At 37.1% G+C, this 12,504-nt stretch overlaps 2 protein-coding genes across 3 annotated transcripts; both read right to left on the reverse strand.

Annotated features, from left to right (window-relative positions):
- Positions 1-869: 869 nt before the first annotated feature.
- On the reverse strand, positions 870-5,971 carry slc22a3 (solute carrier family 22 member 3). The gene is made up of 11 exons (XM_062440340.1): positions 5,573-5,971; positions 5,178-5,281; positions 4,918-5,072; positions 3,929-4,097; positions 3,298-3,415; positions 3,081-3,184; positions 2,758-2,972; positions 2,477-2,585; positions 1,868-1,980; positions 1,644-1,743; positions 870-1,272 (listed from the first exon to the last, which is right to left on the reverse strand). The coding sequence occupies exons 1-11, from the start codon at positions 5,969-5,971 to the stop codon at positions 1,218-1,220; spliced, it is 1,641 nt and encodes a 546-aa protein (XP_062296324.1). The 3' UTR covers positions 870-1,217.
- Positions 5,972-6,406: 435 nt separating this feature from the next.
- Positions 6,407-11,739, reverse strand: LOC134000844 (prostamide/prostaglandin F synthase-like). Of its 2 annotated transcripts, none has more exons than XM_062440342.1 (9): positions 11,563-11,739; positions 11,318-11,411; positions 11,105-11,158; positions 10,761-10,806; positions 10,524-10,651; positions 10,280-10,394; positions 9,044-9,166; positions 8,816-8,953; positions 6,407-8,492 (listed from the first exon to the last, which is right to left on the reverse strand). In XM_062440342.1, the coding sequence occupies exons 1-9, from the start codon at positions 11,669-11,671 to the stop codon at positions 8,388-8,390; spliced, it is 912 nt and encodes a 303-aa protein (XP_062296326.1). In that variant the 5' UTR covers positions 11,672-11,739; the 3' UTR covers positions 6,407-8,387. The 2 variants fall into 2 exon arrangements, with proteins under 2 accessions (XP_062296326.1, XP_062296327.1); XM_062440343.1 differs by having other exon boundaries at positions 11,281-11,411; positions 11,563-11,614.
- Positions 11,740-12,504: the final 765 nt, after the last annotated feature.

Here is a 12,504-nt window from a genome sequence, read left to right on the forward strand (position 1 = left end):
TCAATTAGATATACAGTATAGAGGCAGAGAGAGAGAGAAAAAAGCAGAACAATCGTGGGTATTGTTGTCTGGATGTTTGTAGGAAAAACTTATTCTTTCGTTGTATCTTCAGTGACCAATTTAAGCAACAGATACAACACCAAATCCCATCAGAATTATGTTTATTCGCATTTACGAGGTAGACAGGACTCAGACAGTGCATGGTTACAAATGTATTTAAAAAAAAAAAAACCTGTTCAGACATTTTACAACTGTATCTGCAGCCCAGTTTGCATTAAATTGGCTGATGTGGCTACAATTCCTCGGGGAAATCCTTTCTAGACTGTGCACAAAAATGAATTGGAATGCGATTCAGACCACTGACTCACGACCATTTAAATTCAGTATGTTGCTGTAGCACTACCCTAAAGAGAAAATTCCTACCAGTCTTACATGAGTTGATATTATGTGCACGTCATTTGGTAGCAAATACATGATGTGTATCTAAGCCACACCTACAATAATGTGGAAACCTACTGGGAAAGCAGTAATTTAAAACAAATGTGCTTTTTGGAGACTCAACCAAATTTATACGAAATTTATAAGATTGGATCAAATTTATAGGACGAGTGTTGAAAGTAAGGATGGACTATACGGATATGTTTGTGTATATCAACCAAGGAATCCTACGCCTTATAGTTCAGGACTTCAAAGCTAAAATGTACATGTTTTGTAAATCAAGTTTTTTAGATTTCCTGCTAAGTAAAAGACACAAATACTACAACACTAAAGTGATCAAAAACAGCAGTCTGAATTTGTCTGTTGCTTTACTGTATTAAACATCTGTGACAAAAATATATCAGAGATTTTTGTGTGACTTTCAGGTTTTATCACCCATAATGAACACAACGCTTGCACTGATGTAACATCCTCAATCTAAATATAATATCATCATCGTGTAATTGCTGAAAAGTAGCACTGTTGAGGTGATAGGTTGCGAAGACATAAAATCTTGAACCATTTATTTCCCAACACCTCCTGTGTTAACATCCCCATCACAGTGCAATACTCTAGTTAACAGCTCTTCTGTATCTAATGTAACACAACTCTGCCATAACAACAAAGGACTGTAAATCTTATGAGCACAGCACAGAAGGACAGTTTGTGTATCATAAACACAGCACACATGTGGAGGATAATCCAGAAGTCTTCCGGCTCTTCAAGGCCTCAGTCTCCCGTCATATAATCAAACCGTTTCCCTTTGACTCCTTTGACTTGTCTTTCATGTTTTTTCTGTGATAAAACACATTATTATTAGAGGTACACGTGTAACACTTTCTGCTTCAAATCAACATTTACAAGCATAGTCTTGTCTCAGATATCACACGATGTCACCTTCTTCTTCGCACTTTTCCTGTCACACCCCTCCCCATTTTGACGCCTGCAGTCTTGTCAAGAAAAACACTCTTCTGCTTCTTTGTTTTTTCTTTTATACTCAAACATTTTAGGGAAGCAGGAATTTTATTTATCACCTTGTTTTAGTGTTTTTTAATTAGTGTAGGTTGCTGGTAATACAAATCTACTGCTACACTCATAATCTGCTCTGGAAAAGAGTGTCAGATAAATAAATAGATATGTTTGTGATTTTAATTTAATCAATTTACCCCGTTAGATTCTCCACGTCCTCTACTGTCTCCGGTAGGGGGACTCCTCTCATCTCAGGTAACATCATCACCAATCCGCTGTACAGCACCGACATCACACCTTAAACAAATATAACACTTTTTACAGGATGTCTTGATGTTTGAATTTGTCCTAAATGTCGTTTTAGAGAGGTAAGTGCATTTCAAGAACATAGGTAGGTAGAAGAAAACTTAAAAAAAATTACCATAGAGTAAAAGAGGGAGCTCCTGCCAGATACTGGCCAGTCTGTAGAGTAGGAAGGGCGCTGCAATTGCTCCAATGTCACTGGCTGACGAACACACGGACAAACCCAAATTTCTGTGAGAAATTAAAAAGGAAATCAAGTCACAATCAAGGAAGACATACAGAATCTATGTTCATTTTGCTTGTTTTCAAATGATTATGTTGTTAGTATTTCTAAGCATGAATTAGTGAAAGGTCGGCAAACAAACAGAATACAAAAATATGGCAAGTTACATGAGATCTTGGTGTATCTGCTACAAATGAATGTTTCGTTATTTGATACATTATTTTCGTACCAGTGAAATCCACCAACTTAAGAAAATAACAGCATGTCTGTGTTGTGGAAGGGTAGGCATAGAAAAAACATTTGTCCTTTCAGTTGCAATAACTAGTTTTAACACTTTTCTCTCTTGGATTTCAACATTGATTTTACATTTTGCACGGACAAAGTTTTCTCATCTCTTTGTCTGGTTATGTTGTTGTTTGTCTGATGTGCACATCCAATCCAACTTGTTCATCATATTTCAAATCTACACAAATCCATATCTACCAACATCCATTGTTTTCACACCTCAGTGGTGTCGGATACATCTCCGTGTTTGCAAAGTTCACAGTCTCAAATCCAATGGCAACAGCCAACCTCCCGATGATTGCAATCGTTTTTTTCAGCCAGGCCAAATCTGTATGGAAGATTTTTTAGGGAACACAGGAGACAGACTACAGAATGAAAATCTACTCCACCCAAAAATGTTGAAAAAGAAACTTTATCTGTCGCCCTAACCCAACCAACCAAGAACTTAAATGACCTACAATTGTTCAGAAACTCTTCAATGCATTGTCAGCTGGACCTACCCATGGGGACAAAAGGGACTATAAGGCAGGCGATGCCTCCAGTGAAATTGGTCATGGCCATGAGGGAGCGTCGACCAACTCTGTCGACCAGGAAGTAGAAGATGAGGCCAGTAGGCAGCTCCACCATGGCTGAGATGAAGAAATTTAAAAAGAGGTTATCGCCTGTGATCCCCAACCGCAGGACCAGACCTTGAAACACAATGGTGCTCGTAAACCTGAACGAAAGTGAAGAAAAATTTGTTTTTGAAATAAACCATCACTAGCACATCCTAGATTAACAGTTAATTTTATAGTAGAAGAAGAAGTTGCATCAGCTGACATACCAGGCGTAGGATAAAATTAGAGTGTTTTTTCTCATATTTGGTGTTCTGAACAAATCCATGACTGATACGGGATTTTCTTCTGTCTTTTCCTCGAGAAGAACTATCTGGAAAAAAAAGTTACTACACTGTAAATCAGATTTATATTTGCATTGATAAATAACACTTTCTAAAATTAAAAGGTGTAAATGGGACACAGTATTTAGAAATATTGTCATACTTCTGAAAAATTCTGTGGTAAAGATCTCCCATTGGATTTTGCGATGCTTGCAGCAACGCTCATGGCCTCTGTATTTCTTTTTCGTGAGAATAACCAGCGTGGAGATTCAGGAACAATCCTTTTAGGAACAAACAGACACACTTGAAGTTAAAAATAAAACTTGGATATTTGATGCAAACCATTTATGCTGCGTGCATTTAGTGGCGTAATGTGTAGTGTAAGATTTGTGCCACCAGCCACATTAAGTCTGATTTCAATTTGTATTTTCATAAATTTAGCTTCAAATCCAATAAAAATACCATTGCTGTCATATGTTAACGACTACAAGTAGCTTTCTTGGAGATGATTGCAGCGTGTTGAGTGCCTGTATTTCTATTATGATAATAGAAATGATATAATAACATATTATGATAATGATTTTACTTTTTTGTTGCTGAATTTAGAAAAACCTCAATTTTTAATTTTTAAATTTCAGTGACTGAAAACACTCACAGCTCACTACTTTAGTTTTCTTGGCTAGTGCCACAAATCTTACACAACGTTTACAAACAGCACTTGCTGATTGGACATTTCTTAATGTCAAACTGTATTCACTAGCTATGTGTCTGGATTTAATGTATGTTAACCGTACCAGTAGTATGAGATAAAAAGAAAGCAGGGCAGACTCATGACCAGTTGCAGAGTCTTCCAGGAGGACAGGTAGTATGCCAGGCCAGGCAGGATGACCATGCCAAAGGAGTAGAAAGTCCGAGACACCATGGACAAAAACCTCCTGTCGTTTGACCCAAAGAACTCAATCACTATATCCAAAAGATGAAATCTTTTAGCAGACAAACTAAACTCTTGCGTATGTATTTGTCAAAACACAGATGATTGACAGAAAATAGAAGATAAATTATTTTTTTAAACATAAATATTATTTGTCAGGCAGTGTCATTGACATCAATAAACAGGTTGGATATGTGACTTTTTAAATATGCCAGTTGTCTAAGAAAGTCAACTTTCTTTTTTGGTCATATACTACAAATTATCATCAAGTAGCTTTAAATTGTATTTGCACATAGATCCATCCTTTTGTTTTAACCTGCTCAGAGCACCAGGTGAGCTGCTTCTGCCATTAAATACTGCGGGAGACGATAGAAAATCTTTGAAAAGTGTTTGATGGTCAATCAAGAATAGTTTAGACAAAAACTTAATTGTTCCAGGTTTTACTCCAAGCAGGTTGAAACTGCAGCAGCTTTGCACATTGACGGCTCTATCAGCACAGAGAGGCGACCTAAAAACTTGAACCTTGTACTTGAACCATGTACACATAAGTCCTGCAGCATGACGTCAGTAAAGGGAACACAGCATGCTCGTGTTTTGTGAAAAAGCTGTGTCTGCTTACAACATTTGCGTGTCTCAGGTTTTTCTTGACAGCACTTTGTTCTTTTATTACTATCTAGAGGTTAGTTAGCTTCTACATTTCAAATCAAGTAAACATGAGTGCAGGATTTCTTTTCAGAACATTGATTAAGACTCAAATTCAGGGTACTTACAGCCCAGCTTTGTGACTTAGTGAGAATTATTCAGTTTTAATGTTCATTTAAAAACATTTTTTAACTGTTTGTTTGAACATACCAAGTACATAGGAGGCTGTCCATGCCCCCTTTCCGCAAAACCCTTGTACAAATCGAAATGTGAGTAGAAGCGGGTACCATGGCGACAGCATGACACCGACACCTGAGATACCAATGCCGAGCATTGATACAATGAAACATGGCTTTCTACCAAACCTGTGAAAAGACCCAGCAGTATTGATTATTATATGAAAAATCTGAATGCAGATCAGTGGAAATTGTGAAAAGAAAATAGTTTAAACTAATTGGTGCAAAACAAACCTGTCAGCCAGGTAGCCAGTGATGAAAGCTCCAACAAAAAATCCAAATGCCAGGAAAACCTGATTCAGATCAGCGAGCCAGGAATTCCCACAAACCAATGAGAACTGTGACGGAAAAAATTGAGAGATTTCATCCAAAATCCACATTAACAGAACTATTCTTTTGATGTTGGATAGAGACAATTAAGGATTCAGAAAACTAAAATTTGAAAAAGAAGCTCATTGCATCAAATGCAAAAGCAACAAAAGTAAATTTCTAGAAACTATAGAGTGTATTTACAGATAAATGATCAATTTATTTAATAAGATGTCAAGTGGATATATATGAAATTATGCAAGAGTGTATTTCAGATGTCTATCACTTCATGTTGGTTGGAAGAAAGAAAATGTACGTACCTCAGAAACAATAGTGCTGTGGCTTTTATCAAACGACCATCTGCCGTCACAAGGCACAAACAGAGTGACATTAGAAGTCGACAGCCAATCAAGTTCATTACATTTGTTTTGGCTTTTGCTCCAGTCCACGTCAAATTGCTCACAGCGGCTGAAGGATCCTGACTGCCCCGAGCGGGGAACAGTAACTTCCCTGACTTCAACCTCCGTCCAGCCACATTCCTCCTGGAGGCGCTCAGAGCCAGGACTCTGACACCAGTGATCTGGAGTGTTTCCTAAGAAAACAACCCCAACGAGTACAAAAGCGAAAATTATCACCGGAAAGGACCCAAGTATGACAATTTTTTTCTGGAAAGGCCCAAAATCTCCGATGTGCTCGATTAGTTTGTTTACATTTGCCATCTCTGCTGGTGAGCTTATGTCACAGCTCAAGTCGCTGTGTCTACTGAAGGAGATCCACTCTGACTGTCTAAGAGACACATTTTTAAAGTGCTGTGTGTGACCAAAGTCCCCCTTTCAGTCTCAATTACTGATCATTTTTTCTAGGCAATGAACAAGCTTATCACTCCTCTAAAGGCGCAGCGTCACCACATTGTTTGTGCTTTTGATTTATGGGCCATTCTACAAGTAACAGTTCAGACTTTTGACCTCACACCATCCTTACTCCAACCAGGGAAAGAAATAATCCCTTCAGGGCCGTTTTTTGCTTATCAATTAAGGCTGAACGATTATGAAAAACAATCTAATTGCAATTATTTTGACTGATATTGCGATTGTGATATGATTTACAATATTAGAGTATATCTGTAGAAAATGACGTGTAAGCCAGGACATCTCTGCAGCAACACAACATTTTATTTAAAATGTTATTTTGACACATCATGCATCCCTACCTCCAGTCTACTAGGCAGAATCACATTTCTTGGAGGATTGTCCTTTATACCAACTGGCACATAATAATGCTATTTGTATTAGTCAACATTATTTGCACAAAACACATCCATAGCACAATCCTCATTGCAAGCCAAATTAAGTATGAATCATATAAATACTAAAACAAACATTTCACTAAGTAAAATACATCCCCCCATACTTGGTCTAACCCAGTGACATCACTGTATACATTCAGTGGTTGGGTGCCTCCTCTTTTTGTATCTGGAACATGTGATGTGTTTGGTAAGTAGCAAAGAAAAAAATTGACCAACTTATGAAAGGCAGTAAACCAATAAATAATAAGTAAACTTTGTTTTAACTTTGTTTTTTGTTTTTAACTTGAAGAGAGGCTGACAGGAAACAGGGAGAGAGAGAGAGGAATGACTCTCTAACCACTAGACCAACAAGGCACTCCAATAATAAGTAAACTTAACAAACAACTGTGTTTTATGTTAACCATAAATGAGGCTGTTATGTGAACCTTAACCAAACATATAATGCATACCCCAATAAAAAATTGGGATAGTATTTTTTCTGCAAGTTACAGATTAATGACTGATGGCAATGGCTAAAACAAGCAATTAACATGGCTGTATAATTAACAATATGGCAATGATGGTGAAAATGGGGACAAATGGTGTATTCGTCCCGATTTTGTCACAAGTGGATTCAATCCCAGGACCTCATACAGAGTCATTTCATCTGTTGTCACAAAGTTTTATTCAAGTTTGAGATCATGTACACAGTGCATCTTGAACGATACTCCAAAAACAAAAAATATTGAGTCAATGGGTTCAATTGTCAGTATCTGCCAGTATTTAAATTGTTAAACATTATTTTCAACCTGGAACATTTCTCGAAATGCATGATACTTTGCTAATTTCTGTGCTTTAAAAAGAAATATAAATGAGGATCAGTGAGGATAAAGTGTGAAATTACAAATCCAAGCAGCTTCTAACTGGTTGCATAAACTGATCAGTGTATGGCATAGATAAACAGGGATTATATCATACTGATAACAGTGTACCAGTGTCACCATTGTGCCAATGTAAAACCTTGGCACTTTCTTTCATGTCACGTTTTATTCTTTATATTTAATTCCGTTTTACTAAATATATATGCTCTACAGAAGCTCAAATTAATCTTATAGTCTGTTAGTGCAGTTTTGGTTTCTGTGCTTCTACGACTACTTCTGAGAATAAGTTGCTGTATCAATTTTGTGAGATTAATTTGTGCTGTTTAGTTAAGGCGAAAAATAGTAGTAACTCCTGCAGCCTCAGTATATTTATCAACACCTTTATAAGATATAAAAAGGCAGTATTTGTTGCAGAGTTTTGTATTTGATTGCTGGGTGCTCCTGCTGTTGTTTGCACCAGTTGAACTTTATGAGTGGCAGTCAAAGTGAGAACGTGAGCGGAAGCTTGTTGATTGTCTGATGTTACCTCACATTACGTAAACTGAACTGTGCTTGTCCATCTTCAGTGTAAACCAGTGAGAAATATGACTTAGCTGAAAAAGAGATGATAAAGATAAAGCTCATAACAGTACTGTTTCACCTGCCATCCAAGCATATAATAAAAGGTACGTGCTCTTTATCTACGTAATCTTTATTGGAGATTCATGTCGTTAAAGTTGAATCACAGTTTTGTTATGAAATTAAGACTTCACTTGATTGCACAGAAAGGTTTCACTCAATGGAAACAACAAAAATGTAAAAAAAAGTTGCTTTTCTATTTTACTAAACTAATTTTTCATCCAACAACTGCTTCAATATAAATGAATTTACAGCTCTGCCTAACAGTCTCTCTTATCCTTAACTGTTTTGTTAATTCTGTTTAATTTTCTGTAATTAATCTGTGTTGTGCAAGAAGGAGTTTAATCTTCACTATGCAGATAAAATCTCCTCCACTGACGGTCGGTCTATTGGACTCTGACAGCAGTGAGAGAACAGCACCCTCCCATGTTCGTCCAAAACAAAGTCGCCCCCCAGCTGAAAAACACATCAACAGAGAATTACTGTAAATCTAAAACTTCATAACCTTTTTATTATAGTGTGTAGATTAAAAAACAAAAAATAATAATTGGTTTAAAACGTGCAAAATTTAAGACGTAAAGCAAAATAAAAACCCAAAACTCCAAGGAGGATTATCAAATCAAAGTCACAAATTATTATTTTAATTTTATCTGATCTAAAAATGTACATTCTTACTGGATGTTATCATCAGTCACTCTGTTGGTTTAAATGAAAGGTTTCACTGGAGGAGCTGGAGAAACATCATTGTCTGATGTTGAGATTTATACTTTAAAATGTACCTGAAACATGTCTTCTTGAATCGATGCGAGTCCTCTTGGAAACTCAAAGTTGTCCGCCACATATTCGGCATAAAGCAGCATGTTAGTGAAGTTTAACACTTTCTTCAGAGACGCTCCCAGACCAAACGCGGCATACATCTGCAATATCGAACATACAATTGATTTATCAATCAGATAAAAAAGTTGTAGCTTTACTTTCTGCAGCGTCACCTGGTGTTGACCCCTGACCTTTCTATCAGAGTCCAACAGCATGTCGAACTGACAGCCCGTCTCCTGCATCCAGTGTGAAGCTCCTTCCTGACAGCCGAACGAAATAACCACCACCTGCACTGAGTGTGCATCCAGGGAGCTCTGCAAAATAATGTTTATAATGTTAAAGTTAAATGTAAAATATGGTAGATTGTGTTTTGTAGCACGAGATACAAGATGGAAATGAGGACGTAAATAGAGACTATCACTGATCCGGCTTTTTCAGTCCCAGTACCGATAGCTGTGCTTTGAGTTTCGGCTGATACCGAGTACCGATTCGATATGTGTGTATAATAATGATTAATAAGCTGCGTGCCTCACTGTGTGGAAGAAACATTATAACAGCATTATTCTTAGTAAGGTAAAATTAGGCTTGACTTAAACATTGCTTTTCTAATTTTGTTAAAAAGTTTCCAGTTTCCAGTTTTCAGTCTCTGATCATGCTGAACTCGAAACTCACTGTGCTGACTCAGTGTACAATGTAAATCAAGAAATAATTTACCCAGAATTCATGTAATCATGAACCTATGTCACGTAAATCAATATTGCTTCAACTTCCAGTTATGTACTGTAACTGAACGAAACTGTTTCGGATACGTAATTGTAACAGTTATGAAATTTTTATAATTAGAGAAAAAACTAACAGAAAACAGACTAAATAAACAGAACATTAAGATGGGATCAACTACACAAATTGCATCTCACGCATATATATCATCATGTTTTAACTAGATATAAAATGAATTACAAACACACTAATGGTACAAAGCACACACAAAGCCAGCACAGTCAGGTCTGATGATAAGACCTGTGATTTTTGAGGACTGTATTCAATAACACAAAGTTTGATGTCAGATCAAATTTGTAACAGTTTGAACGAGCTCAACAATAAAATCACTTTCCATGGTCTGGACTACAACATACTGAACATCTGTAAGCAGTCCAAAAATGGGTAGACGAATATTTATAAGCATGAAAGCTCACTTCGTAGTATGGAGTATGTAAACATACAGTATGTTTTTCTAATAGTGAGAGCAAATATTTTACAATATGTTCATAATATATAATGAAACCTTTCATATACTGTCAGCAACAGAGAGACAGCATTGCCAGTCTCTCACGATGACCAAGGTTGCTCTTGGTTGTTTTATTTTCTGTCTTAAAAGGTGAAAAACAAAAGCTGGCAAACATTGTTTTTCAGTGAGTGCCATTCACCTTATTCTTCTCCAAATCCTTGAGATGGAGACGGCAGAGCAGACAGGAGAACTGTCGGATTAACACAAGCAGAGTCTTTTTACCTTTCCCAAGATATTTCTGTAATGTCACTGCCCTGCAAAACATACAGAAACAGTAACATATTTAAGCCAGGTCTCAAAGCAATATTTTTATTTAGCCTGGTCTTTACTTTTGTTATTTCTCAACAAGTATGAATACGCAAACTATAATGAATCAAACTCACTCTCCTGTTCTGGCATCAATGAGAGGTATATCAGGTGAGATACTCTTTGACTGAAGCCGACCATCCAGGGATTTAGCACTTAGCTGTAACTCATCATCCAAGTGCTGTAGAAAGGCATCCCACTGCACCTGTGTTACATCAGCTACACTCAGCCACACTCAGTAAAAATAAAACCAGTAACATTCAGACCATATTTGAGAATATTTTCGAGATATTTTCTGTATTTCAAGAACTCACTTCGAGCTGTTGAAAGTCCTGCAGAGCGTCCTGCAGAGCAGCACAGCTGCAGATGAAATGCAACACAGTTGTTAGAGTTTTGTCAGTTTATAGGAAGTTTTTCTCTGAATAAAATTGGTGGACGGTGGTGGAAAAATAGACAGAAATATGTCGAAAGTTATTATTTTATTTTATTCATGTATTCAATATTTAGGTGGAGAGCTTAATAATCGATTACACTGATTGAAAAATATCATCAGTCGTCTGTCCTTCACTCCACTTTTACACAGATGTTATGATTGGAGGTAGATGCAGGGACTCGCTTCATGCATCAGGAAGAAGAATTATGTTTTATTTTTGCTTACTGAGTGTTTTTCCGGCATAGATCCTCCATATCCTTTTTCTTCCTCACTGACAGACTGTAAATTAGGGGGGGGGGGGGGGGGGACACACAAGTAAACATCTCATCTCTACATATCAGGGTGCAAAGCTGAATCTGTTATGAAACTCACACATACATTTTCTTTTAATATATTCTTACAGTAGCAGTGAAAGGCTTTTCAAATACTTCTCAGAACCTTTTATACAAAGCTGCACCAGCGTCAATCAGACCCAGCAGTGACTGTTTTTGCTCTATGCGGATTTTCTGCCTGATGAATTCCTGGAAAGAGCCTGTGCAAGATAAAGTACAAGTTAGTGTGTAACCGTCTGTTTAGGCTCATTCTTTATGTCTAATGATTGACAGGCCTCCTGCCGCCCCACTTGTGGCACGGCCAGGTCTATTTTTGTGTGTACTTGTTTGGCCTCACAAAATGCTGCCTACCTTCCCTGCTCTCCTTCTCAGCAAGGTCCAGCAGAGATTTTCCATTTCCGACAAAAGCTGCGAGCGCCTTCGCATACGAGTCTGTAGTCAGTTGTGCTTCTTTAGCCATTTTCTGTCTGAATGTGGATGTGTAATAGTGTCGGGAGACATGCAACTTCTTATCAGTGCACCACAGCGAGTCTGCATTGTCTCAAAGTTCACTCCGGACAAAAGAGCTCAGTTTAAAGGGACACTACTCTCTATTTTACAAATTAAGATAAGTTAACAAGTCACTGGCAGAATTCCTCAGTATGCAGAAACAGTTATTTAAAGCCTTGTGTGGCTCTGGAGGAGTTATCTAAAGTCTGAGAAAATATCCCCAATGATTTCATCGGGGCAATCTCGGCTTGGGCACAAATTTATAACAGAAAGCCTGCATTTGACACTATTGGTGTTTACTCTGCAGGGAAGATCTAATGAAAAGATGCTATTGGTTGCATTTAGGGCTGCAACTACATATTATTTTCATCAATCAATTAATTAGCATGTTATTTTCTTCATTAATTGGTACATTTTTTCAACAATAAAATGACCAAAAATGGTGAAAAATGTCAATTGCTGTTTCCCAAAACCAAAAGTGACGCCCTCGAATGTCTTCTTTTGTCCCAAAGATCTTCAATTTATTGTCATAAAAGAATAAATAAACAAGAGGATATTCACATTTAAGACGCTGAAAATCAGACAATTTTGTTTTCTTCAAAAATGACTCAAAACAATTAATTGATTATCAAAATAGTCGCCACTTAATTTTCTGTCCATCTACCAATTGATTAGTCATTGTAGATATGGGAAATGTAGGATCCAGTGTTTTGGAGCTTGATCCATACTAAGGAGTAGAAGTCAGGATATCTCGGCCTGTACAGCATTGATTTTGACCACATTTCTCATTTTTGTTTCTTTTTA

The sequence above is a fragment of the Scomber scombrus genome, chromosome 19 (genome assembly GCF_963691925.1).
Source record: "Scomber scombrus chromosome 19, fScoSco1.1, whole genome shotgun sequence".
Classification (NCBI taxonomy): Eukaryota; Metazoa; Chordata; class Actinopteri; order Scombriformes; family Scombridae; genus Scomber; species Scomber scombrus.

Excerpts from the sequence above, each read along its gene's own strand:
- slc22a3 (XM_062440340.1), bottom strand. The coding sequence starts at position 5,971 with ATGGCAAATGTAAACAAACTAATCGAGCACATCGGAGATTTTGGGCCT. Across the intron at positions 5,073-5,177 it reads ACTGGCTACCTGGCTGACAG|GTTTGGTAGAAAGCCATGTT; the intron begins GTTTGTTTTGCA and ends GTCTTTTCACAG. Across the intron at positions 3,185-3,297 it reads TACCACAGAATTTTTCAGAA|ATAGTTCTTCTCGAGGAAAA; the intron begins GTATGACAATAT and ends TTTTTTTTCCAG.
- LOC134000844 (XM_062440342.1), bottom strand. The coding sequence starts at position 11,671 with ATGGCTAAAGAAGCACAACTGACTACAGACTCGTATGCGAAGGCGCTC. Across the intron at positions 11,412-11,562 it reads TGAGAAGGAGAGCAGGGAAG|GCTCTTTCCAGGAATTCATC; the intron begins GTAGGCAGCATT and ends TATCTTGCACAG. Across the intron at positions 10,395-10,523 it reads ATTGATGCCAGAACAGGAGA|GGCAGTGACATTACAGAAAT; the intron begins GTGAGTTTGATT and ends TATGTTTTGCAG.